Source organism: Melospiza georgiana, chromosome 6, assembly GCF_028018845.1.
Source record: "Melospiza georgiana isolate bMelGeo1 chromosome 6, bMelGeo1.pri, whole genome shotgun sequence".
Lineage (NCBI taxonomy): Eukaryota > Metazoa > Chordata > Aves > Passeriformes > Passerellidae > Melospiza > Melospiza georgiana.
Window position 1 is genome coordinate 30,453,754 of NC_080435.1, and position 26,766 is coordinate 30,480,519.

Below are 26,766 nucleotides of genomic sequence, written 5' to 3' on the forward strand. Positions count from 1 at the left end.
ATTAAGGAATAAATGAGTTACACAGGGGTTGGAGCCATGACCGTGGTGCTATCAGCACCATGCTCTAACCAACCAAGCTCATCTGAAGCTCAGGGGGATTTTATCTTCGTCTTTTTTTTTCCATCTACTGATGTGACTCAGCCTTTTGTTTGTAATTTGTTAGAAATGGGCAGGAATTTGAGAATAAATTGGGTTTTGAGACAGGTGTAGTGAGAGATCAAAAGTATTTTTTTTATGCAATTTGTTTACTTCACCAGAATGCATTTCTGTGATTTTAATCAATTTCAGGAAAACTTTGTTAGCATTATTCATGCATAATTACACTGATTATGCATATCCCCTAGTAATGCAGATAGCACCTTCTGGCAAAGGAATATAAGAGTGATCCTCTGAATTTTGTGTCTGAACATGGAAACATAAGTGTCAACATCCTGCTTTATTGTATAAACAAAAAGGAAAAAAGTGATTTATTCCCCTCCCTAAAGAATTTTTGTTAATTCAAAACTCCCAAGTTGCTGCAAGCTTCTTTTAAAACAAATAATTCATTGCAGAATATGTTAGAAAAACCTGCTTCTACTCTTCTGTATGATCTGCATCCCAAACCTGCAAGTTTAAGCATCACTGAACTGCCCCTCTTTTGGCAGTTTCCCAGTTTGCTCTGAAGTATGGTTCAGGGGTATTTTTTTCCTTGGTGAAGGCACAAATTACTTCCTCAAAACTTTAAAGTATATTGATAATAATTTCATTTTAAACAACTTTACAAGTGTTTTCTGTCTTCATGTGCTCCATTTTTTAGCTTCATAGGAAGGCAGTTGCCACAATGTGGTGTGTATTAACAGACTCAGTAAACATACGTGGGTGGAAATAAAGAAGATGGTTATAGGGGCTTCATGGTCTGTAGTGTTTATATTACAGCTGGTGAGTAGCCAGCCTGGTTCAGAATACTGAATGGCAACTCTTTATTTTCTGTTTGCATTGAATATTTTTTTCCCAGCTCTGGCCTCCAAAAGAGAGTTAGAATAGGGCTCTTTATATGGAGGTGAAATTTAGCAAAATTAAGAAGTACTGAGTAGGGTTCTTTATACAAAGGTGAAATTTAGCAAAACTAAGGAGCTGTACTGAGTGGCAGCTTGCTATGTAGCACCCCAGAAAAGTTTATCTGGCAGGATGTGTGCTCACACTGCAGGGTGCTGTGATAGGTGTGGCTGTGGGACAGCTCGAGGGAGAAGCCACTGTTTGTCCAGCTTGTGCCTCTCTCAGTAGCACAACAACCTGACAAAGAGCTTCACAAATGTAAACAACAGTCTTGGTGCATTTTGGTTACTGCAAAGCATCAACAGCATGTTGTTGTTACCGTGAGGCCATGCAGTACTTTGTGTTTTAGGTCTGCACATGGTGTTGGGGAGGTTTGTGGGCACTCCCAGGGTCACACAGAGAGCAGGAGGTGCAGCAGCACAGTTTTGGAGCTGCTTCCTGGGAACCACCAGGAAGCCATTGAGGAAAGTCTCTTCTCTAAGTGCCTTGGCATATTTGACTGTGATGATTTATTTTGTATTTATTCTGAACTTTGACCCAGAATCTGGGGATTTGTAAAATGGGAATGTGAGCTGCAGCAATCTTTAGGGCTGCTCTGACTGACCCCAGAAACCCAGCTATATAGGGCTAGTAGGAATATTCTGGTGCTGTCCCCAGTGTGTAACAAATATTGGAATGACACTATTTAAACAAAGACTTTCAGATGCTTTACAAAGGAAAGCTTTATTCCACTTGTATAAAAAACCCACAAACCTAATTGCCACCATGCATTTGCCATCAAACCCAGGAGTCTTCTGCAAGCCTGTCAATATTTGCTGATGTATTAGGTATGATTTACTGTAATTGTAGTCCCAGCACATGTGCACACTTGTCCACATGCAGGGAATACTGGAGCAGTTCACAGCATTGCAGCTTAGCAGTTCTGCCAGATTGGCAGACTGTGGGATTTGGGATCCTGCCAGAGCGATACTGGGCTGTGATAGCTCCTGCCCCTCCTGCTGGGTGGGTGGGTGCTCACCTGAGCTGCATGGTGAGTGTCTCCATGCCTGTGGTCAGCAGGCATTTCTGCACTCCCTGCTGGCGCTGCTGACTCCCTCAACAGCCTGATCTGTTCAGCCGGACCATAACCAGTTCTTCAGTCTGCTTCCCTGTCTTAGGAGACTGGAGCAGCCTTGAGGCAGGATAAGGCAGGAGGCATGAATGTGCTGAACTGGCATGGGATAATGTTTTCTGGGAGTGGGAATCATCTCAGCCCACGTGGGAAACACTGGACTCCTAATGTAGAACTGAAAGAAATGACAGCAGAATCATGTTTTGCCAGGTAAAATGTATGGCTAAAGCATGGGGACAGAGAATGGAGGCATATTTCAGTCATATTTAAAAATAGAAAGTTGACTGAAATATTTCTGATTACAAAGTAATTTTCAGTATCTCTGACTTTAAATTAATATAAATTTAAAACATTATAAATAAATTCAGATATATTTAAAATATATGTTATAGCACGTATCAGCTGCAGGCTTGAATTTCTAGCTTTTTTGTATTTTAGGAAGGGTTCCTTATACAGATCAAGTTAATATCTGTCTTTATTTAAAAAGTCAGTTTAGAAACATTCTGCTGGTAATGAAACTGTCTGATTTTAAGCCATAGTTCATGTTGCTGACAATTTCAGTAACATAAGCCATAAACACAAAGTGTGTCAGAAGGGAAGATTCCTGAACTTGGAGACAACAATGCAAATATAATCTTATATCAAAAAATACATTGTTCTGTTCTAATTCTGCTATCTTCTTCTTAAAGAGTGCTTTAGCGCTCCAGTTGATAATTCTGTGATTCTGGATTATAGTTTGGAAGGACAGGACATGTCTGTAGGGACAGTAGTGAGGCTGTGGAAGGTGCTCATCAGCAGCAAGGACTAGATGAAGTTTAGAAGCTTTAAACTGTGTTATATGTAGCATGCACCCCTTACTATGGCAGGTGTCTTTTCAGCTAAGCACCTTTTAATGCTTTGTCTTCAGAGGTTTTCTAGTTCCCTGCTTTGCTGTTACTGAGGGGTTAAAGGGCACTGGCCCTCAGATTTAGTCTGTGTTAAAATATGGGATTAATCAGAACGGGAATGGAAGAAATGGACACATTTTCTCTTTAACCTGCAAAACCAATACAGACTTAAATACACTGTGTATGTTTTTATTCCTTGAATATTTAGAGTTAAGAATGTATAAGATCTCTTCTGAGCATTATCTGATTGTGCTGAAAAATCTTTAAGTATACTGCTTTGTACACTTCACCTATTTTTCCATGCCATCTTTATCTTTAGAAGGTGTTCTGGTTTTCTTGAAAGTGGGGTGTGTTTTTTTGTGAACTTCAGGAATTTCTGGCATTATTCTAGTGTTTTGTTTTTTTTTTTTTTTTTTAACTGTCTGGGCTTGCTTAATGAATTGCTAAGTTTAAATCAAATCAGGGAATTATTTAGAAATTCAATGATCAGAAATTTAAATGCGATGGTAAAATTAAGTGGCATGGAGGCAAAATTAGCTGAATCCTCTGTGGGGACTTTACAGCAAACTGTGGCCTTTGACTGCTACCATGTGAACAGATGTGGAGAAACAGATGTGCTGGCCCATCAGTACCAGCGATGGAAACAGCTTCAGCATGTATCACTAGTTTCTGAGGGCTGCTGTCAATTTGTCTTTGAATCAAGCAAATCCTTGTGTTGATGTTCTCAACACCCAGTGGCCCAGAGAGCCACTGTTTGCTGCAGTGAGCAAACTCTCGGTGTTCTGAAGTGCCTCCGCTAACATGGGTCACTGCCTCCCCCTGCAGCAGGATTTCCCAGGTACCAGCCTTATCAGCACTCTGCTTCCCGACTGAAAATTTCCTCCACTGCTATTGGAGTGATTTCTTTGTGGATTTGAAGGAGCTCTATAAAGAGCAGTGTTCTTTAGTGATTGCTATTGAGCAGAAGAGGTTTAACACAAGAGCTGAGAGTGATATGCCTTTTATTAACATCAGCAGTAGTGAACTCCTGCTGTACAAGGCTGTTAATTAGGCTATTAGTACAAGGCTGTTAAAGCTTCCTAGTCACTGAAGCCTGAAAGAGCCTGTGGTCAGGGATGAGAGCTGGTGAGGCTGGTCCTGGAGGCCTCCCAGGTGTTACCTATGGGGGATGCAGGCTGTAGGGCAGTTGCCCTAAGCAGTGTGTGTACATTTGTGTGTAAAATTTCACTTATATGTGTGTGTTACATTTGGAACTCCTATTCGTTTGAATTGGGGTAGGCATTCTTACTAATTCTGGTTTCCTTAAAGCAGAGTCAGTTGTTTGAAGAGCCTGCTTTATCCTCTTTTAACAATATATCAAATACTGATGGAAGAGCTGCTGAATGTTTAGGTTTCTATCATCCTTCTGCTCTTTTCTTCTTCTGGAGTTGGGGCTTGTGTGAGGAGGGAACATGAGAGGAATGAAAGTGAAGATGACAGCTCCACAACTGAACTCTTAATTTATAGACTGTAATGTAAAGGTCTCTCACAAGCCAGTGTCTATAAGAAAGCTGGAATTGAAGTAGCTTCAGAAAGATTAAGGTCTAATTTGAAGAATATACTTGTATCTTTAACAATATAATGGAAAAAGACAGTCTTTGTACAAAGTCCAGTCCAAGCAAAGAATATTGCTTGTTCTTTGTTAATTATTGGAGCTAGGGAATATGCCCTTTAAAGAAAAGTTGTGGTCCTTAATTGTTAATGTTTTGTGAAGGTTGTCAAATATTTTAGGTTTGCTTTTCAGTTGTTTCACTAAGTGCTTTATGTGCATTTCACACAAAATAGGAGTGTTCCTGCTGTGTGCATTCAGTATCATGTGGATAAGCTTTGACTGTTTGGAAGAGAAAGGAAAGCCATGGCATATTAGGCTCTTAGGAGAAATGAAGGAACACAAAAAATTATGGATGAGGCCAAATAACTTAAAAATACCTCTTTCACTTTCCACACCTCCCTGGTAATGTCACTGGTGGGTGGTGGTGTTCTTTCTCCCCTCACCTCTGCTGCTGTGGGCTGTAGAAAATAAACATAACAGCTGGGATGGCTGTGGGGAGTCATCAGTTTGAAGTGGGGTACTTGGGTACTCAGTCCTCCTTCCTGTTCTGGGAGATAGAGGGCTTGGCAAAGCCAGCTGAAAACTCAGGGTGAGACATCATCTCCATGACTGTCTCTGTTCTTCCTGGCTGAGCTCAGCTCCTCACTGTGTGTGTCCATCATTCCTCTGTTCCCTTCCTCCTTTAAGGCTGGGAGAGGAGGGGCAGGACAGCAGGTTTTCTTGTGTGCTTTTGTTTTCCAAAGTCTCCTAGAATAAATGGGATTTAGCAAGGTGCCAGTGGAAGTACAGATGGACTAGATGAGGCCTGTCTCTTGAGTATGCTTCTTCTCTTAAAAAAACCCCAAACTGACCCCCTCCTTCAACAAAAAAAACCAAAAAAAAAAAAAAAAAAAAAAAAAAAAAAAAAAAAAACCCCAAAAAAAAAAACCACAAAAAACCCCCAAACTACCAAAACACAAAACCCAAGAAAAACCCCAAAAAAACCTCAGAAAAAAAGGGAGGGGAGAAATTAGAAGAACTCTGATATGTTTATTCCATTGGGAAATAATTCTTTGATCTTCAGGGAGCTGTGTAAATTTAGGAGAGAAGAAAGGTAATTTCTAGTTGCTTTTTTTCTGAAACAGAGCCTCAGGCTTTTTTCCTCTCCCCCAGCCTCTTTGTTTTCCTCCTTTATTGTCATCAGACTTGAGTTTCTGTGAGATGTTCTGGTCTCCATTCAGCCTGAGAGCATTCAAGTAGAACATCATACACAGCTCTCAGACCATGGACAAATGATGAGGGGATGCCAGTGTATGAACCGTAGGAATTCACTCTTTGATGTATGGCTTTAGAGCTAATGACACCTCACTCATCTTAGGAGAGAACTTTCACTGCAGATAATTTTGTAAATTCCCAATTGTAATACATATTTGTTGCTTAATTTGGTGCATTTTTGGACTTTTTATTGCATGGAAATTCAGCTGATGGGTTTTTTTCATAATAATTTGAAACACACAAACTGCATGCATCATGACAACAAACCTCTGTTTTAAGGAAAAAGATGAAGTGTGTTAAATTTGTGATCAGCCTTGTCTTCTTCATTAACTCTTAGTCAGGGTTGTATTTTCCCTTTGAATTCTGCATGTCCTTTAAATACTGGGATCAGATCTGTTGTGACTGTGCCTGGGGACAAATGCAGTGAAGTCACTTGGTCCACACTGCCTGCCCAGAGAAGGACAGGATGAAGGGCTGGGGGAAATTACTTCTGAAACTCACCCAGCTAGACTTTCAAGAGCATATCTGTTCCTGGCTTTAGAAACTGGAGAGTGCTAAGGAATTCCAGAGCTGTGCTGATTTGTATCTTAATGAGCATCCCTGTTACTGGAGGAGGGTGTGTGTTCTGTGTCTCTGCACCATGGCTGGTGCAGCAGTTGTTTCACACCAGCTGTGCAAGGTGCTGTCACAGAATCACAGAATAATGAGGTTGGAGGAGACCTCTAAGATCGAGTCCAACCCATGCCCTAACACCTCAACCAGACTATAGCACCAAGTGACATGGCCAGTCTTTTTTTAAACACATCCAGAGGTGGTGATTCTACCACCTCCCTGGGAAGAGCATTCCAGTACTTTATTATTCTTTGGGTGAAAGATTTCTTCCTAATATCCAACCTATCCCTTCCCTGATGTAGCTTGAAACTGTGCCCTCTGTTCTCCATCCTCTTTCCTTGTATTTGCAGGGAAGTCACCCTGGTGCAGCTGTGTGGTGACCTGGAGAAGGGCCATCAAATGCTGCTCAGTGCTCTCTGCTCTGTGCCTTCTCAGACCCACTGAGGTCCATGGACTAGGAATGTTTTGCTTCTTCCCAGCATATTGTATAACCTCTGGGTCCTAGATATGTCCCCTTGTCCACCCTTAGTTACTGCAAATATTAACCCTGTCATGGCTGGAACCAGGACAGTTACTATAGCTAATTTTTCAATTTGGATTCATTTAGGGGGAAAATATGATGGCAAATGCAGTGGTGCACAGTAGGTAATAGTGCTGATGTGCTATTTTGCCTTTTGTTCTGGAGAATGTTAGAAAAGATCAGGGGCAATACAGCAATCAGTTGTAGTTGAGATGTTTTAATTTGTGGGATAATTCATAACTTGACTTTCTTCACAAACAGCTTTTAATAATCTTGTTCTCTAAAGTAGGTGCTTTGTTACTGTATAGCAGTGCCACAAACCAAAGCATACAACAGTACACGATGCTGTCAATAAGGGTGACGTAGGGATAATCCATTCAAATGAGTCAATGCCTCTGCAGTCTTAGCCATGCTGTCAAGCTACTGTTTGAAAGAATTTTTGCTGTGTTTAAAGCTAGGGGTTTTGTGGGAGATGCCTTATAGAGTTATTAATTCATTTTGGTTAGCATTATAAGCATATCAATTTGTTCAAATGTTTTATTAAAAATGTCTGAAAAGTTTATTATGAAACTTTATTTTATAGGGTCTTCATTTGCCTTTGAAAAGGTTTTCATGGATCTTTTAATAACACTTCAAACTTGGAAGTATTGAATTATTTAAAATAATTCACACATAAGCTTGAACAGAGGTGTTGATGAATAGTAGGACTTCAGCTGGGCTTTGCTGCTGTGCAGTTTGAGTTTGCTGATGAATTCTTTGTTCCCCTGCAGGCGTTTAGATGCCAACCACATCACTGCCATCCCAGAGGACAGCTTTGAGGGGCTGCTGCAGCTGAGGCACCTCTGGCTGGATGACAACAGCTTGACAGAGGTTCCCATCTCTCCACTCAGCAATCTCCCCTCCCTGCAAGCCTTGACTCTGGCTCTCAACAGGATAACTCACATTCCTGACTATGCATTCACCAACCTTTCCAGCCTGGTTGTTCTGTGAGTGTTTGTGTTTCACAGGGCACTTGGCTTTTCTCTGCAGTGACAGTTGTAGTTCATCCAGGGTGGCACTGAAAATGGATATTTTGCTGTGTTTTAGCTCAGTTGGCCACTGCCAAGCTGAGGTGATACCATGTATGGTAGAAAACGTGCTTAAGGTTTGCTAAAGACTTTCTCTTAAACAAAAAGCCACATTGTTTGTGGGTAATGAGATTTGATTTCTGACATCTCATTACATCATGAATACTTCAAAACAATGGTTGTCACAGCTTTCAGAGATACGAAAAGAAGAAAAAATTATTTTAGCTGAAACCTGTCTCTTTGTAATATTAAAAATCTCTGTGGAATAATAAGAAAAATATATTTGATTTCTGTGTTTGCTATTTTTTATCACATTTCTGGATAGTGATTAAAGATTTAAAATAGGTTGTCCTGACTGCAAGCAATCTATTCTTTTTCCATATGAGGATGAAATATTCTGTCTGGAAGTGAAAGGTATTTTTCTGTGTAATCCATCCCATGCAATGTTTTTTTCCTAAACTGTTTAACCTCTTGATTTCACAGAAATATCTGCTAATTTGTTAACCTATATGAAGTCATTCACTTGTGTTTTGGTTTTGTTTTTCAGACATCTTCATAATAATAAAATAAAAACTATAGGAAAACACTGTTTTGATGGATTAGACAACCTTGAAACCTTGTAAGTATGTTTCCTAAACTAACTTGTGGCTAGTGTTTGTCTCAGTCTCAGCTTAATCAAGGTTGCCATGCTGGTGTGATGAAAGTTTTGCAAATCAGGCGTGTGTGCACTGGCAGTTGTGTCCAGCCCAGTTTTGGAGCTGAAGGCTGGTATCAGTGCATTGCCCCACCAAAAAGGAATTAACTACATTGAGAAGCAGGTAAATACCAGCCTGGGTGAGGTGTCATGCTGGCTGATGTGGCTGCAGTGTTCCCAGCCCTGCTCTAGCTGCTGTACCTTTGCACAGCACTCTGCTGAGCCAGGTGGACAGATCACAGGTGTTTGAGTGGCCCCATGAGTGATAAGGGACACATATTTGTTTCTCAGGTTTCCTGTAGGGTTAAACATCTCTAGGATACGTGGCCAAAGCTGTTGTGTGACAACAGGAGCTTTCTGAGGGAGTCTCAGAGGGCTGCTGCTCCACTGCTCCTCGTCCTGAACCTCCCGAGTGCCTCAGTGGCAAGGACTGGCTTTCAGCTGCTTGGGTCACATTTGTCATTTCCCTGCAGCTCACTCAGAGGATGTCTGATAAGTGATATCTCCCTCAGCAGTGCCTTTTGGTATGCTTTGGGGAATGCCAAATTAGTGAAACTAATGAGGGAGGGCAAGGGCAAGCCAGTGACAAGCTCTGTTAACATGAGGATCTGGGAGGAGTCCAGAGATGCTGCTTACTTCATCTCTCTCACCCTCAACTGAGCAATGACGTGCTGGGTAAATAGATACAGCTGACACAGCACTCTGAAAATGGCTTTGCCATTATTTATTCCATTATAAGGAATAAATATTTATATAATGGAATAAATATACATATTTATTCCATTATAAGGAATCCCTTTTGCAGAGGTCCTGACATTACTGCTGGAACAGTGACAGCTTAACTGAGAATTCAATAGATCCTACCTAATCACCAATCTTTCATGAGGTTTTTTGTGCTGATAGTCAGTATTTATAATTGGTTTTGCTGCATGATCTGCTTTTACATAATGGTTTATTTACTGTTTGTTTTATAAAGCCTTAACAAAAGGTATTCTTAGTCAGATGATAGTAAAGAGTAGTGATTTGTATCTACTTTTAAAAAAAAATCTTTAAAATCATAGTTCATTTCTGTGTAAATTCTGCTAAAGAAAAATCTATGAGGTATTGAAAAATATGGAGCTTTGCTGTAAGGAAATATTATATGACTTAATATGAATAATCCTCTGGGTAATATTAAATATCTTACCTGAGTTATTAGCTGGTTACAAAGTATGTAAAACATCAGAAGATTAAATCTAAATTGAAGTTATTCTATGGTCTAGTTAAAGGTGTTCTGAGAACTTTTTTCTTTTGTTGAACTGTCTTAAACAAAAATTACTTTGACAATTCATGGCTACTGTTAAAAATTTTATAATGTTCTTGCTTTATTTCTTCTAGGGATTTAAATTATAATAACATGGTAGAGTTCCCTGAAGCCATAAAAGCACTTCCAAGTCTAAAGGAGTTGTGAGTATTACTTACTCTCCCTTTTTACTGGTTTTCTTTCTCCTTTTCATAAATAAAAAGGGGAAAAAAATCCTGGATTTAAGAATGCTTGACTCATTGTGCAGGAGCCTAAATTAGGTTAAGTTATGCTAAGTGAGGTTATAATTAAAAGAAAATATAATCATCATCTGCAGAGGGCATTGTTGAAAATTATTTTGGAATTACATAAGCAGGAGAAGCATTAGCATCTGGATCAGGAGAGGGTTTTGGCCTCCAGGTTAGGTGCTCGGTGATGCACGTTTTCCTTGTGCCCTCCTTAAGAGATGAGTGGGAAAAGTGAAAGTACAGCATCATGTTGGGTCAAAATAATTCCTTTCTAATGAAATATTTTCAGCTTAGCTGCTGTGCAGTAGACAGAAATCATTAAAATTATTCCTGCAGATGGACTTAGTCCTGTTGCAATCCTTGTTAAGGCAGGATTGGGAATTGAGTAGGTATGATGAAAATGACTACTGGTTGAATCTGCTGGCAGTATAGTTTTAAATGCTAATGTTTAAGTGTTTTTCTTTGCTATTATCTTTAGGGGATTTCACAGTAACTACATTTCCATAATTCCTGATGGTGCATTTGCAGGAAACCCCCTTCTGAGAACAATGTAAGTAGTTTTCACCTGTCTATTTTTAGCCTTTTGCAGACAGTGACTGTAAGAACAAACACTGAAATGTGTTTTTCATTTCCCAGACATTTGTATGATAATCCTTTGTCTTTTGTGGGGAACTCAGCATTTCAGAATCTGTCAGATCTGCATTCCTTGTAAGTACCTTTTTGACAATACTGTACAATAAATAGATATGAAATGTTGTGGCTAAGAACTCAAATTTTCTGGCTCCCTCTTACATAAGAGGGGTTTTTTTTCAGTAGGCTCTAATAAATATTCTTATTGTTGGGAATATCTAGTTTCTTAAGAAGCTCTATTAAATATGCTCCACAACTTGTTTATTAAATTACCTTTCATAAAATACATAACCCAAGGCCAAATGCTCAGATTCTTAGTTAAACAATCTGCAATATGTTTTTTGAGCAGGGATGTACATGGTGAGAATGTTTTGCAGGTTAGTGCATGTAAGCTCTTAAAAGATACCACTTCTGGGGCTGATGAATAAGCAAAATGGAGTGAGACTTGGAACTGCAAGCTGCACTTTTCATGTGTATTGATAGCACTCTTTGCAGCTTGATGAACTGCAATTCTTTATTCGTGGAGGAGTAATTTATTAAGCAAATGAGTGGCAGAAGAAGCAGTGAAAAGACAGCCTTTCACACATTATTCAAGTATAAAATTTAAAAGCAGTAAGAATGTTAGAATGTCTCCTTGGTGTAAATATCTACCTGATAATAAGACTGAATGTCACAATTCAATTTCGTAGTACTTCACACCTGATTTTCATGGGGATTTTTTCCAGGGTCATTCGGGGTGCCAGCATGGTGCAGTGGTTTCCTAATTTGACAGGAACTGTAAATCTGGAGAGCTTGTAAGTGCCTTCTGCAGAAATAAATTCATGGGTTTACCTCTTGGGAAGTAATTGAAATCTGATTAGTGGATCTGGAGAGAAACTGCATGTATGTTCTCTTCCTGACAATAAATGTAACAGTACAGTTTTCCTCACTGTGATACCTGGGTGACACTTAGTGGGTTCTTTTTTAGTAGGGGAAGCTTAGAAAAGCCTATGAAAAAGGCTATTGATACTAACCCCCTCTCCCAGAAATGAAAAACAGAAAAATTGTCCTCTTCAAAAAAAAACAAAAAAAAAACCACCCCACTATAACAAAAAAACAAAAAACCAAAAAAAAACCCAAAAAAAAAACCCCAAAAACCACCAAACCCCATAACAAAAAAAAAAAAAAACAAACCCAAAACAAAACACCCAAAACCACCACCACCAACAAAAAACCTCCCAGAAAACAAAAGCAAAAATATCCCAAACCAACCAAACAAAATTTGGTGGGTGAATCTAGCATCCCAATAGCATTCTGTTCTTATATATCCTTGTTATGCCATCTGTCATAAATAAAACAAGCATTTATATGTGTGGCTTTGTTGTTTTTTCCCCCCCCAGAACCCTTACAGGAACCAAGATAAACAGTATTCCTGTTAATTTATGCCAAGAGCAAAAGGTGCTTCGAACTTTGTAAGTATAATATTGTGCCTCTCTTCATGCATCAGAATGTTTTGAAAGAAACTTAAATCTAATTTAAAATAAGTGTTGCTTTCAACTTTTCATCCTAGTAGTCCTTCCAAAGTTGGAAATGTGGTTTCTTGATTGTTTTTTGTTTTGGTGTAATGCCTTACATTCCTTAAGCAGAGTCCCCTTTATTAGGGGTATGTTGCATTTCTTTCATGTGTTAGAGAGATATGTAAGGTGGTGCTGCAGAGACCAATCTTCAAATTTGTTGTGCCACCACTCATTGTTAACAGAAAAGTACTCAGCTACATTCAGATGTTAAAGAAGAGTTTAGTTACAGAGCTTCAACTTCTGGTGTTCAGGAGCAGAGGAGAGAGCATCAGGAACCAAAGAAATGGAGAGAAGAGTTAGGAAGAACATGGCAATGCAAAGGCTAGACATAAAAACCAGTGAGGATGTGTTAAAATTAATGCAAAAAAACCCAAACTGGTAACGGAAACCATTAGGGGATGGGAACGAACCATGTTTGCAAAGGATGCACACAGGAAAATGTGGAACAAAAACAAATCCTGAAAAATGGAGGAGAAAAAATACATTCTGTTTGATAGAAGAAAAAACAGGAGAGAAAAAATTATGAGGTGGGATTTATTTTCTACCAGCCATTTACCTTGCAAATAGAAATTTTAAGGTTGTTTGCTTGTTTCTAGTCTTTTTTTTTCTTCATTCTTTCACAGAATATTCTGAACTTTCCTAGCTTTGCTTAAGCACACTAAACAAAATTGGCACCGAATTTGTATGCTTTACATGCAATTTACTTAGTTTATTCTAAAAAAGCAGGTTATGAATAAATTTTTTAGATTATAACTCTCAGAATTCAGGGAACATATCCTGAATGTTTTTAGGATAAGTGTGTAGTGAGATGTAGAGTTCATACTTGTGATATCCTCTGTGATTTTTCTCTAAACTACCCTTGGTTTCTTAGCAGAATGGTACTAACAGGATGATTTTTCTGTCAATCTGTTTAATAGTTACAAGTGATGAGATATTTCAAATAGAAAGGAGTTGAACTAAGCACTCTTCTCCCATTTTCTGTTTTGAAGGGACTTGTCTTATAACAATATCAAGGACCTCCCAAGTTTTAAGGGCTGTCACACCTTGGAAGAAATGTAAGTAGAAATAAGTGTTGTTTATTTTTCTAAACTCTTTAGTATTCTGAGACCACATCTCTAGAGATGTTTTTGCTTCATGTTTGATCCAAATTTTTAAAAATTAAGGACATTAAAAGATAGATCTCATGAGAATTCTCTGCCTTTCTTAATTATCTAATGCTTAATTATTCCTGTGATACAAAAGTAATGAAAGACACAGCTTAATCCTGCATTTCATAGTAGTATTGCTATGCACATAAATGGAATGGTTAGAATATGCCCAAAGACTCCATGCAGAAAGGAGAGTTGTTTTAAATTTCAGTATGACTCTTTAGGGTTCACAAAGTGTTACTTTTAGCTTGTAAGTAATTCAGGCCACACTTACTAGTTTCTTCTAAATTAAATGAGCTGTGAATTGGGATTGGGCAGAGATGCCAGGAAAAAGTGCTCCATGGTTGTATGAACATAGCTGATGCAAAACATTTGACAGTCTGTCTGGGAGGGGGAATGGGTAAAGGCTAAAGCCATCCATTAGCAGACACCAAGCTACCCTTTGAAATCAGCTAATAAAGTTCTGTTTCTGCTTCTTCCCTTTGCAGTTCCTTACAGCATAATCAAATCCATGAAATTGCAGAGGACACCTTTCAAGGACTATCCTACCTTCGTGTCCTGTGAGTGCAGATGTTGCTGCGTGCTGAGTAAAACAAGATCCTGGTTTTGATTCCCATGTAAACTGATGTCAGGATTTGGTGTTACAAGTTTGATTGATGGCAAAAGGCCAGCAGCCAGTTTCAGCCCTGTTCCTTCTATTCTCCATTATATTTTTCTAGCCTATGAAAATATTTTTATAAATATTAAGTCTAAAAGAATGAGATTTTTTTCAGTGGTCCAATATTTTGCATTGTAACTGTATTAGTTCATTATGTAGTATTTGTTGGAGAGATGCTATCTATTTTCCTCAGGAGAAGCATATAAGTAAACAATTATCTTCTCCCCTTACAACTCAAGCTGTATTAAGTTAGCAGCAAGAACAATCCAGAAATAGACAAGTATTTTAAGAAGAATGTTATTACTCATGGTGGTTCAGCAGAAGCTGGAGCTGGATTTGAAATGCAGCAAACCAGATGCTCCTCTGCTTGTTTTTTTGTTGAAGGTGCCAACATGCCCTGCTATAGATGCAGTTGTCACCAAAGTGGTCATCCTGGCACCTTCATGCTGGGAATAGGTGATGCCAGAGGCAGCCTCTGCCTTGGGAGAGGGAGCAGGAATGGGAGATGAGGTGGAGCAGGATACAGCTGCATTACCAAGGAATTTGGCTGCTATTGCACCTGGCTGAATGGGAAGAGAGGGGATATGTTCTGCTTTTCTGATACAGCCATGGTGTATTTGGCACCTTAGCTTTTTTCTCAGTACAGTGGCTGTTACAGTCGGTGAAACTGCCAAATAATCTCCTTTGGCATTCATTGCAGGGACCTCAGTAGGAATCGGATCCATCAGATCCACAAGGGAGCTTTCATCACTCTTGGAGCTCTTCTTAACCTGTAAGTAGGCTGTTCTGTGCAGTCACCTCCTCTCTCTAGCATTCTGCTGCTGAGCTAATAAATCTTTTTAGCTTAAAAGTGATGCTGTCAGACATATTTTATGAAAAATGCTTTCATTAAGATTTTTCTCCTGAGAAGCTGAGAGGCCTCAGAAACGAAATGTAAACAATGTTTATCTGCTGCTGTGGAATGCAACAGGTGCATCTTTGATTGGTCTCATGTGGTTGTTTTTAATTAATGGCCAATCACAGTCCAGCTGTCTTGGACTCTCTGGTCAGTCACAAGATTTTATTATCATTCCATTCCTCTGCTTGCTAGCCTTCTGAGGAAATCCTTTCTTCTCTTTCTTTAGTATAGTTTTAATATATAATTTTCTTTTAATATAATGTCATAAAATAATAAATCAGCCTTCTGAAACATGGAGTCAAGATTCTCATCTCTTCCCTCATGCTGGGGACCTGCAAACACCACCACATGATGTGTTCATCATTTGTTTAACACCTGTAAATCAAGAAGGCTCCTGCTAGCCGAATACATGCAGGGCACACTTCTTTAGAGTGCCTGTGCACTAACAGGCATTTCCAGACCACAGCCTGGTGTGATAAAGCCCTTCCCTACTTTAATGAAATGTGGGCCAGAGGGTCTTCAAACTTACTTTGTAACACGGTGTTAATACTCACATTCCAGAGACCTGAGTTTCAACGAGCTCAGTTCAGTTCCAGCTGAAGGATTGAGTGGCCTGAACCAGCTGAAACTCACAGGCAATTCTGAGCTGAAGGAAGCTTTGGCAGCCAAGAACTTCGCCAAGCTGCGGTACGTTGGTGAAGAACAGCCCAGGGTGCTTGCAGTGCCCAGCAGGCTTTGCTGAATGGAGCACTGAGTGCAGCGCGCGTGGCAAATGGTCTGTGCTGAGTCCTGTGGGCCCTCAGTGCTGCTCTGCAGAAAGGGCATCTTGTGGGAACCCAGGAAATTCCTCTGGCTGCCTTGGAGGGCTCGAGACCTTGTCAAGGGGCTCAGAGACCTTGGCATGGAGCCCAAGACCTGTGCCTTTGATCTTGACCCATGAAAAAACAATTACCAACCTTTATATGAAGAATTACAAGTCAAAAGAGTTTAAGTAGAATGATAGTGAATTTATCACAGGGTGAAAAATAGATTTTTTGGGGTTTTTAGAATGGGGGTCAGGGTCCCAAGATGGAGGAATTTGGGCGTGCCCTGTCCTCCTCCTTTCTTCTTCTTGGCCTCCACCTTCTGCTGTGATCTTGGCATTTTTAGATTGGTTTAAGGTAGAAGCTCACTGTCTAACATAGATGATAGGTATTAATAGGGAAGTTATTGCAAATAGTGTACATGTAATTTTTAGTATAAAAAGACAACACTGCCTTTTGAGCTGGGCAGAGTGCCTCTGTCCGACTTGCTGAGCAGACCTCGGCAGGACAGGAGAAATAATTTTATAGACAAGAAACAATAAACAACCTTGAGAACGAGAACTGAAGCGTTTTGACTCCTTCTTCGACCGCCAGGCTGGGAAAAGAGACTTTCTAAAACATCTCAGGGTCACTCTGACCAGCAGAGATTCTCAGAGCATTTGACTGCTCTGGTGTACAAGCCAGTTACAGATAATTTTCCTGGGGTTTTTTAATATCCTCCACCACTTTTCAGGCAAGATGTCATCTGGTTTGAGAGTAGTGCTTTGGGTAGATTTCCATTTGTTACTGAACTGAGTACATCTGTGTTTCACAGTGAGGAAAACAGGAGCAGACAGGCAGGTGTCTGATCACACAATCACCATGCTTTATATATATTTTCTAGGAGGCAAATGATAAGAATAAAAATAACCATTCAAATGGAAACCTGTAATTGATTTCTATGGGAGATGGATCAGACAGTGATGAACTGTTTTCCATCTCACAAAGATCTTTCTGCACATTTAGAAGAAGCAGTCTGATGTTCCTCCTAAATATTTTCAAGAAGATAATTCAGGATAGTTGATATTGTAGTCCTGAGTGAAAAAAATTAGATTCTGGTCTGCTATTCCCTCATTGTTTATGTGGTTTTTTTAGAACTCTGTGTGAAGATGTACTTCTTCTCTGCCAGAATAACAGTATGTACCATTTCTGCCAAACACACAAAAATTATAAATCTTTTTTTGATATCACAGAATGAAGAGTGAGAAGGAAAGATGTAACACAAGGTTGTGGTCATCTGGGAATTAACTTTCTTACAAAACAGTTACTCTTTAATTAGCTTACTTAATTAGGATTCACTTTAATTTTTACAGCGATGCCACAAAGTAACCGTGATCAGAATTTGGTTTGTATATGGAGTAGAAAGAATAGTAGAGAGCTAAATATCATCATCTTTGTACTTCTCACTTGTATACATCACCTGTCCTTTATCTCAGTGCAAGAGTTCATTAGAAATGCTTATACCAATTTGAAACAGCTTTTATCAGCCACTGTGAGAAAAAGGAAGATTTGAGTTCAGCACTGAAGTGTGCTATTAAAATATTTTTAATAGGTGGTCGTCTTAACTTTGGTTACAAAGTTTAATGGTCTTCCTTGTCCTGCCTGTATTTCAGGTCACTCTCTGTACCTTATGCTTATCAGTGCTGTGCATTTTGGGGTTGTGATTCTTATCTAAACTCCAATGCTGAAGATTCCAGTCACCAAGATCAAGGTGCCTTGATGGATCACGAGAAGGGTAAATGTTTCATGTACTTAACCAGCAGTATTGTTTTGTACCTGACTAGAATAACAGTGTGTGTTACCTTTGAATAAGGGAATAGGAAAAATAGAACTCTTTATAGGGATACAGAAGAGGTCTCTGAAAGTGCTTAGCAATTGCTTTCAAATCAGCAGTGCCATGTTTCTTCCAAACACATGAAAGATATGCTGGACGCTGCAAGACTTGCCTGTCTGAAAAAATAGTAATTTTTAAAAAAAGGCAAACTGCAGATATTGCTTCTGTCATGGTTTTATTGTTCTCAGTGTTTCAGCCTTTCTATTCAGATAGGACTTGTCCTTCCCCTGACTACTTCAGGCTCCACAGATCCTTCCTTTCTTTGCCTGGTTACAAAGCCTTGTGAGCAGAAATTTCTGCACTAAGCATCTTGACCTTATGTGGCAAACCAGAACCACTTCACTTATTACAAGGCTCAGGTGTCAGTGAACTACTTCCATCCTAGGCAACTTCACTGCCATTTCCCTTAGTTTTCTTCCTACAACTAACATGTTTTTCACTTTTACAGCTAATGCAGATATTCTAAGAAATGAGAAAAATGAAGAATTGGGACAGACTATTATTCACTGTACACCAGCAACAGGTAAATCTCCTCATGTGCTTTAGCCACACTGAACTTCAGGCATGGTGTTACGCAGAGAGTTGTGTGAATTAGATCTTTGATTCCTGGTAGTCATTCTGTACACAGAAGATTAAATTCTCGAGTGCTTTCAGTGATTAGATGTCAGTGTTGTTTTGGACGAGCAGTCACAAAGATCTGACTCAGCTTTAGACACGTAGCCCTTCATTGGAGAGCTGTGCTAGGAAAAATACTAAAATTTCTTTCCATAAGCAAAATAATCAAAGACTGAAATGCTTATATTTGGAGTCTGCTAATGCCCTGCTTCCTAATGCTGCCTTATTTCTCCAAGGAGCTGTCTGGAGCAGACTGTGAATGCTCATCTGTTTCAGTGAGAGTTCAGCCTGTGCTTTAAAAGCTTAACTCAAACTGCTGTCTATCATTGGTGGTTTTAAGGAAGCTTGATGTCTTTCCAGGAGAGAGAATGAGGAGCAGCCACGTGATCTGTTCCCCAGCCCTGCTGTAGGTGCATTAACTGTGAGCAGAGGGCTGGAGCAGGCAGCAGCATCTTAAACTGCTCAAGACACTTGTTCAGTGAACAGTCTTATTGGCACGCCAGACTTACTCTAAGTCAGGCTTGAACAGTCCAGGAGTGTTGAAAGTCTTTGATCTTGCAATGAATATTTTCATTCTAGGCAGCTTTGTTTCTGCCCTTCTGTTTCTTTTACTCAGACTGCCAGTTTCTGTACACGGTTCCCCTCAGCTCCTGAAGCACTTGCTGTGGTGCCTCTTGCTTTCTTGCTTTTTTTGCCTTTGCCTCTCCAGAAGTTTCCTTCCCTACCTCCTGTACCCTTTTGTCTGCATAAACAGGAACACACAGATACGCTATGCTTCCAATGAAGTTACTCCTGGGTGAGCAGGAGCTTTCCAAGTCTTACTTCTTTCTCTTCTCCTAACTACTATTTTATGTTATGAAAATCTGTTTATCTTTTGAGCTAGCTCTGCCTTTAGTATCCAGAATACCATAAGGATTTCTTGATCACAGCCAAAAAAAACCTGTAGTCAGAAAGTCAAATATATTAATGTAATTGTACATAATCTAAAAGTTAATTTGTTAAAGGTGCTTATTTGCTTTTGATCTCCTGTTTACAGAATGAGAATTAAGATAGTGTGTTACATCGTTAAATTTTGGAAGTCTTTAGCTCATTCTTTTTGTCCATGCCAGAAATGCTGTAGTAGGTCTAGAAGAAAGAGCTTGTTCCACAAGTTCACTGTTTGCCTTGTTTTTCACCCGTCCCTCTTGTACTAACAAGTTTCTATGCCATGCTGCCATCTGCTCATAGGATACTCCACCCACCATGTCAGTTCTGAATCACTGCTCAGCCTGGACATCCACTTTGCACCTTGCCTAAAGAATGGATTGCTGAGCAATGGTGCTCAAGGAGCTCAAGTTTGCTGAAACATCCTTCCAAAAGTGAATTTTTGCCCCATCCCAGCATGGGCTGGGAATATCAGCGTGAGAGGAGGGTAAAACATTTAACCCAAAGGATTTGGGAGAAAGGCAGGAAAGGGTAGTGGATTTTATTTGTCTCAAGTACAACTACTAGAAAAATGGCTTCAAATTGATTTTTGGAAGCACAGAATTGATATTTTAAAATTTCATAAGCAGGAAGTTGTTTTTATTTTTAAGTAGATCAGCATAGCAGGTAGTGTTGTTTCACACAAATGTATTGTAAGGTTAATTGATGTTTTACTTAGGAGTACCTGCTAAAAAGGGGTTTTACTCCTGATTTTCTGATAATCTAGTGGGCTTCATTATTTTCTGCCCAAAAATGAAGCTTGACCATTTAAACAAAAAGATTATTTTTTTTTTGGCTTGTCAGTTCATTAATTTCTGGAAGTTGCTTTAGGCCTTGGGAGATTTTTGCACTGCCATTGAATCATTCTTGGCAGTTCTGTTCCTGCCCACACCAGGGATGGGTTGTCCTTACCTTTCCCCTGCCTGGAGGAAAGGCAGTGCAGCACAGAGCCAGCCCTCAGTCACAGGCTGACTCCAGCTCAGAGGCTCCAGCCTTTGCAGGCTGGCATTTTTCATCTGCTCCTTGAGTGCTCCTCAGCTGCAGGGAGGGATCCTGAGCTACTGTTCTTAGTACTATTAGAGGTGCCTAATGGGGATATAGGAGAGGTTAAATTCTTCCAATTGTTACTTAAAATCAGTAGGATTTTCCTATGGAATAAATGGCAATTAGGGGAATTAGAAGGGTATGCAGTAATAGTGACTATTGTTCTTTGTCTTGTCTCCTTTATTTTGTTTGTTGGACTTTTTTATTATGTAAGCTGTTTTAAAGTGGCAAAAAAGAAAAAAAACAAAACTTTTTCATATAACTTTTCAAGCTCACAGTGCCCTTCAGTGGTGGGCTGGGGGACAGGGCTTGTGGTAAATTCCTGTCCTTATTAAAGCTGCTTAAATTGAATTTGTCTGCTGTTCTACAGATGTTTCCTTGTCACCAAAAGTTAGGCCCGAAGGCATGTCTGTGAATAATTTTTAGAGAGAACATGTTCTTTCTCAAAAATTTTTCTCCCTTACAAAGGGATTGTGGACATTCGCTTTTGTGTTTTTTGCCATCCTTTTCCATAAAATATGAAATCTACATAAAATAAAAAAGTATTTAGGTCACACTAATAAAAGCTATTTTGAATTGGTAATTAAGTTTGTTTAGCTGGCTTGTTTATACAAAATGTTCTCAAGTGACCATTCACTGCAGTAATTATTATTTCAGGCATAATTAATTAGTAAATAACTCCAGCAGAATAGTTTGCTTTCAGCTGACCTATTTAGCAGTTCAGCTGTGTATTCTATTCATGAATTAATGAGGAGTTCACTTTTAAGACCTTCTCAAAATCTTGCTTATTAAGGCAGAATCTTTTCCTAAATTGGTTGTCCTTCTGTTTCTTTTTTGTTTTCTTCTAGGTGCTTTTAAGCCTTGTGAATATTTATTGGGCAGCTGGATGATTCGCCTTACTGTCTGGTTTATTTTTTTGGTCGCTTTGTTCTTCAACCTGCTTGTCATGTTAACAATATTTGCATCCTGTACTACATTGCCATCTTCCAAACTGTTCATAAGCCTGATTTCTGTCTCTAACTTATTTATGGGAGTCTACACTGGTATTCTAACTTTCTTGGATGCTGTATCTTGGGGAAGATTTGCTGAATTTGGCATATGGTGGGAGACTGGCAGTGGTTGCAGAATTGCTGGGTTTCTTGCAGTTTTTTCATCAGAAAGTGCCATTTTTTTCCTGATGTTGGCAGCTGTTGAACGGAGCTTGTCTGCAAAGGAGTTTATTAAAAAGGGGAAAAGCAACCGCCAAAAACAATTTCAAATCGCAGCATTTTTTGCTTTCCTGTGCGCTCTGGTAGCGGGCTGCTTACCGCTTTTTTATAAAGCAGAGTACTCAGCATCACCCCTTTGCTTGCCCTTCCCCACTGGAGAAACACCTTTGTTAGGTTTCACAGTAACTCTGGTGCTGCTGAATTCCCTAGCATTTTTGCTGATGGCTGTTATCTACACTAAACTCTACTGCAACTTGGAGAAGGAGGATCTCTCCGAGAACTCCCAGTCCAGCACCATTAAGCATGTGGCTTGGTTAATCTTCACCAACTGCATCTTCTTCTGTCCTGTTGCCTTCTTCTCCTTCGCACCGCTGATCACGGCCATTTCTATCAGCCCTGAAATCATGAAGTCTGTCACTTTGATATTTTTCCCGCTGCCTGCTTGCCTGAACCCAGTCCTCTACGTGTTCTTCAACCCCAAGTTCAAGGAAGACTGGAAGGTGCTGAGGCGCCAGCTGAGCAGGAGGAGCGGGGCAGTGGCCATCGCCGCGGGCGCCCAGGGGGACGTGGCGCAGGACTTCTACTACGACTGCGGCATTTACTCGCACCTGCAGGGCGGCAACGTGGCTCTGTGCGAGTGCTGCGAGTCGCTCCTTCTCGCCAAGGCCGTGCCCTGCAAACATTTAATGAAGTCACAGAGCTGTCCGGCGCTGGCTGTGGCGCCGTGCCCCAGGCAGGAGGGCTCCTGGTCGGACTGTGGCACGCAGTCGGCACACTCGGACTACGCGGACGAGGACGACTCCTTCGTGTCGGACAGCTCGGACCAAGTGCAGGCCTGCGGCCGCGCCTGCTTCTACCAAAGCAGGGGCTTCCCCCTGGTGCGCTACGCCTACAACATCCCCAGGATCAAAGACTGACAAGGCTCTCTGCCCTCAGCTGTTCCAGTAAAAGAGGTATCGTGTTTGGCAGACTGTCACCTGTTTTGACCTTTCAAGCAGGAAGCACTTTTGGAATTGTTATTTAGTGTCATTTTGTAAAGAAGGGAAGTGGGCGGTAACTTCTTGAGCCATACGTTTTTTAAAAAAATAAATAAATCGATTGCCCTGACTGTAAATAATTGGTAAACCAAAATTGTTACCCAATATTTTTACTCTTTTCACAAAATAGTTGTTTCTTTTATACAGTTTTTACATGCTAATAGTGTGTTTCCACATCATATTGCAGTCATACTTTGCTTCTTCTGGTGGTGAGGTAAGTTCTTTTTTTTTCCCCCCCTGACAAAGCACAATATAAAGGACAGCTGTTTAATATTATAGAAATTATTTTTTAATGTGACTTTTCTATAATTAAGCAAAAAAATCTATTGCTAGCTTTGTATAGTATATTCAGCATTGAATCTCAGGATGCATTTTATTGCAGGGCCAAAAAAGGGATTAATTCTCCCATATGTAACTGTGACAGCAATATCAGAATACTGTGTTTGTTTTGTATTTTAGCTAATGTTCAATTTAAAAAAAAAAAGTTTGTTGCAGTAAAGTACTTGTAATCCAATATTCTGTAGATTTATTGGAATCAGAATATTAACAGCTGTCAGGAACAGTAGGGTGAAACACATTTTGCCAGTGATGGCGCATCGCTTCAGGTGAACCACACAAGTTTGTTCAGTATTAGGAGTCGAGTGGCAGCACTGGCAGCAGGGAGGGGTGCGGGCTGACAGCAGAGCTGCCTCTGCACACAGCTCATGTCTGTGCCATCAGGCTGCCAGTGCTCTGCAGCCTGCCCAGTGTCACAGCACTCCAGGAATACCTATGACAGGCTGAGATTTCAGGAAATGGAGGGAAAATGCAACGCAATTTGGCACTGAAAAAAAAAAGCATTTTTCCAATATACTTTACTGATAGTGAAGTACACTGTGCAAAGTCACTGATTTACACCTAAATCAGTGCAATCTTTTTAAAGCATTAAAGTTCTGAGACCCAAGTGATTTAAGTACAACCAGCGATCAATTTTATATATTTAGTTTAAAATACGATCAATACAAATTTAATAATGCATGATTAAGTAATTATGTAAGGTTTTTGGATGATACATTAGATCAAGAGTAAATCCACTGCCATCCCAGTTACTCTGGAGAAATTATTGTTAAGATCTAAAGCTAGATTGCTGTTTTGAGAATTAAACTGTACATACTGTTCATACAATGAATTTTTATCTTTGTATTGTAAGTTATTTGATAGAACCCATCATGGGAAATGTGGCTTCAGTTCATTTTGTTAATTAAAGCTACCTCCTAAACAATAGTGGCTGCCAGTAGCAGAATGTTTAAAATGTGGTTTATGTACTTTTTTCATTGTAAATAGATGTGGTTGTATATTGTCACTATAATAAAAACAGGATCCTTGTATATCAAAATCATGTAGTTTGTACAAAGTATGGGAGGAATATTTACTGTATGCTGTTAATTTTTTAAGCCAAAATATTCAAGTGTAAAAAGGGAAGAAAACCATCCAAGAGTTGTTAATTCTTATATTTACACTCATGAATATTACGTCTTCAATTAGCATGGAATGTTACACTAAAGCAAATAAAGGGTACATGAATACCTATGGTTATTTATCTCCGTTTTTCAAAGGTTAAAGCTGAAAACAGTGCACATGTAGAGTTACTGACCATAAATAATGTCTCATCTGCTCTTGGCTACATGTAGTGAAAGTTTCAGGAAAGAACTGCCAGAAAAGCAAGAAAGTTGCCAATTTACAAGTGGATCTGATTTCAGAATAATGATGACTCTTGGCATGCAAAAGGTTAAAAACCTTAAATGAAGTATTAGGCCTCTTATGAAGCAATCTCTTGATTAAAGGTGTTGTGTATTGTGTTTGAGTGGAAATGTTTTTAGTATGTTTTGAATAATCATACAGATTATAATTTTCATATTTATACTGTTTAATGTTGAAAACTGTGGGGGTTTTTTGAGCCATCACTGTATAAGAGACACAGCTCATCCCATGTTCCCTCTGTTGGCCAACGTGTCAGAGGCAATAAGAATGTTTCTCAAAAAGGACTGTAAATGTCAGCTACCATTTCTAATCAGTGGGGAGCCTGTTGTGTTTTCCATGTTCTTACCTGTGGATTTATTTCTTCTGTTCTGCAAGCGAGCCTTTGCTGCCGTGCTGTGTACAAAGGTGATGTGATGCATTTGAAGCTCTGGTATTTCGCTGTATCTCAGGATGTTTTTGGAGTTCAGTTACCCTACAATTAACTCTTTAATGCAGTCAGCCCAGTGCCTTGCAGCTGCTGGAGGGGAAGGAATATGAGAGCAGCTCCTGGAGCCAGGCTGTTCAGGAGCAGTGCTGCAGACCTGCCTCTCTCAGCGCAACCTCGTGTGTGACACCCATGGACAATGGCCACAGGAGAATCCAGATAACAACCATCAACTTTCTTTGTGTCTTTGCTGGGGAAGCTGCTCCCAGCCCAGGGCACAGTGCTCAGGTGTTCTCATCCACTGGGAACTTGCTGCTGCTCCAAAAGCAATGTCAAACACATGGGGACAGCTTGCCTTAAAGCTGTTCTGTGTTAGCAGCCTGTGGGATTTTTGTTACCAGTGGCTTTCTGAGCTGTCACCTCAGCAGTCTCTTCAGGTAGGTAGAGCTTCCTAATTTCAGTTTTCAGACTGAAACAAGTGACACCCTTCTGGAGTGCCCACAGAAAATAACTCCTGTGGTTTTCTAGAGTCTAAAGCTAGCTGAAACTGTTTTTACAGCAGTGGCACACATCTTGCCTCTGGACCTCTCCACAGCTGCGATACTGAGCTCCAGTGCGGGGATTAGCAGTCAAAAAGGCTTTGCTGTTGACTAAATGAAAAACATAGGGCAAGGAGAGCATTTTGTTGTTGTTTTTCTTCCTTCTGCTGTTGGGAGGAAGCACCTTTTTGCAGGGAGATGGTCACAAAATTGCCAAAGGTATTCCTTATTTTACCTCCATTAAGAGTAATTTCTTAGAGATGGCTATTAGCTTGCTCTGTGGCAATATGCTGGTGAGAGCTCTTTGTTTTGAGATTGAGCTTTTTCATTCTCTTATAAAATAATGCATCTGCTTTGCAACTTTTTGACCTATTAGCTTGCTCTGTGGCAATATGCTGGTGAGAGCTCTTTGTTTTGAGATTGAGCTTTTTCATTCTCTTATAAAAATAATGCATCTGCTTTGCAACTTTTTGACCTAGATGCCTTTTGCCTTTTAAAATTTCTTTCCTGTAGAACTTTCCTGTTTATTTATGAATTTACTCGGAAATTTCAATCTTACAAAAAGATACTTCAGTAATTCTTTTCACTTTGATTACTATTTTTAAGCCTTCAGTTTCAATTTACAGGGTAATATTTTTAATTAAAAGCACAATGCACAGTTTGTTTTATATGTGCTCTCAATTTTTAATTACATAAATGCTTTTGATCTTTTACTGTTAGCACAAGTTAATTTTTTTAGGAGTTTTTTTTTCAATATTACCTTTCACATCTTGTACTGTAGAGTCTGATTTAACACTTGGGTTCAATTGAAGATGATTTCATAAGTGAGGAAGTGAAATGGGATAATGTATCACTGTACAGATTGCTGTTTTATGTAAGAACTTGGAAGGTGAATGGACATATTTCATACTCCAGTGTAAAGTAACAGTGAAGGTTTTCCATAAGAAATACTGTGGTGTTTGCTATAGGGAATTAATTTTGATTGGAGGGTAACAAAATATGAAGTGCCTCACTGGTTTCCAGTAACAAAAGCATAACCTGTGTTCTGAAAATTCCAGCCCAAAAATCAGCAAGAAAATCTGTTAGTAGCTGATGCTTTTTAAAAGAGAGAAAACTTTATGCAGAACTATTTTCTAGCTAAAGAAGTGAAGGCTGTTCAAAAGCAGGAGGGCTGTGGTCTCCAGCTAGCATAAAACAGCTGGGTTGAGTGGGAATCCTGCTGGTGATTCACAAAGATGTGATTTTAACCTAAATGTGTTGCATAGAGCCCTTGCACATTCCCTCAGAGAAAAGGAATTCCCATCTGGAGGCCCTGTCCCTCTAAAGCAG

The 26,766-nt window shown here is 39.7% G+C and overlaps 1 protein-coding gene across 2 annotated transcripts in view; it reads left to right on the plus strand.

Moving 5' to 3' along the window:
* The window catches only part of LGR4 (leucine rich repeat containing G protein-coupled receptor 4), a 74,324-nt gene extending 50,023 nt beyond the window's left edge, over positions 1-24,301 (plus strand). Inside the window, exons 5-19 of one of the 2 annotated variants that reach the window (XM_058026754.1) lie at positions 7,781-7,996; positions 8,625-8,696; positions 10,149-10,217; positions 10,780-10,851; positions 10,938-11,009; positions 11,657-11,725; positions 12,311-12,382; positions 13,477-13,542; positions 14,124-14,195; positions 14,994-15,065; positions 15,753-15,878; positions 17,647-17,768; positions 18,316-18,390; positions 21,338-22,650; positions 22,922-24,301. In XM_058026754.1, the coding sequence (XP_057882737.1) occupies positions 7,781-7,996; positions 8,625-8,696; positions 10,149-10,217; positions 10,780-10,851; positions 10,938-11,009; positions 11,657-11,725; positions 12,311-12,382; positions 13,477-13,542; positions 14,124-14,195; positions 14,994-15,065; positions 15,753-15,878; positions 17,647-17,768; positions 18,316-18,390; positions 21,338-22,614 (2,452 nt within the window). In that variant the 3' untranslated portion in view covers positions 22,615-22,650; positions 22,922-24,301. Of the gene's footprint in view, positions 1-7,780; positions 7,997-8,624; positions 8,697-10,148; positions 10,218-10,779; positions 10,852-10,937; positions 11,010-11,656; positions 11,726-12,310; positions 12,383-13,476; positions 13,543-14,123; positions 14,196-14,993; positions 15,066-15,752; positions 15,879-17,646; positions 17,769-18,315; positions 18,391-21,337 lie in introns of both variants that reach the window. The other variant, XM_058026753.1, reaches the window with a different exon arrangement.
* Positions 24,302-26,766: the final 2,465 nt, after the last annotated feature.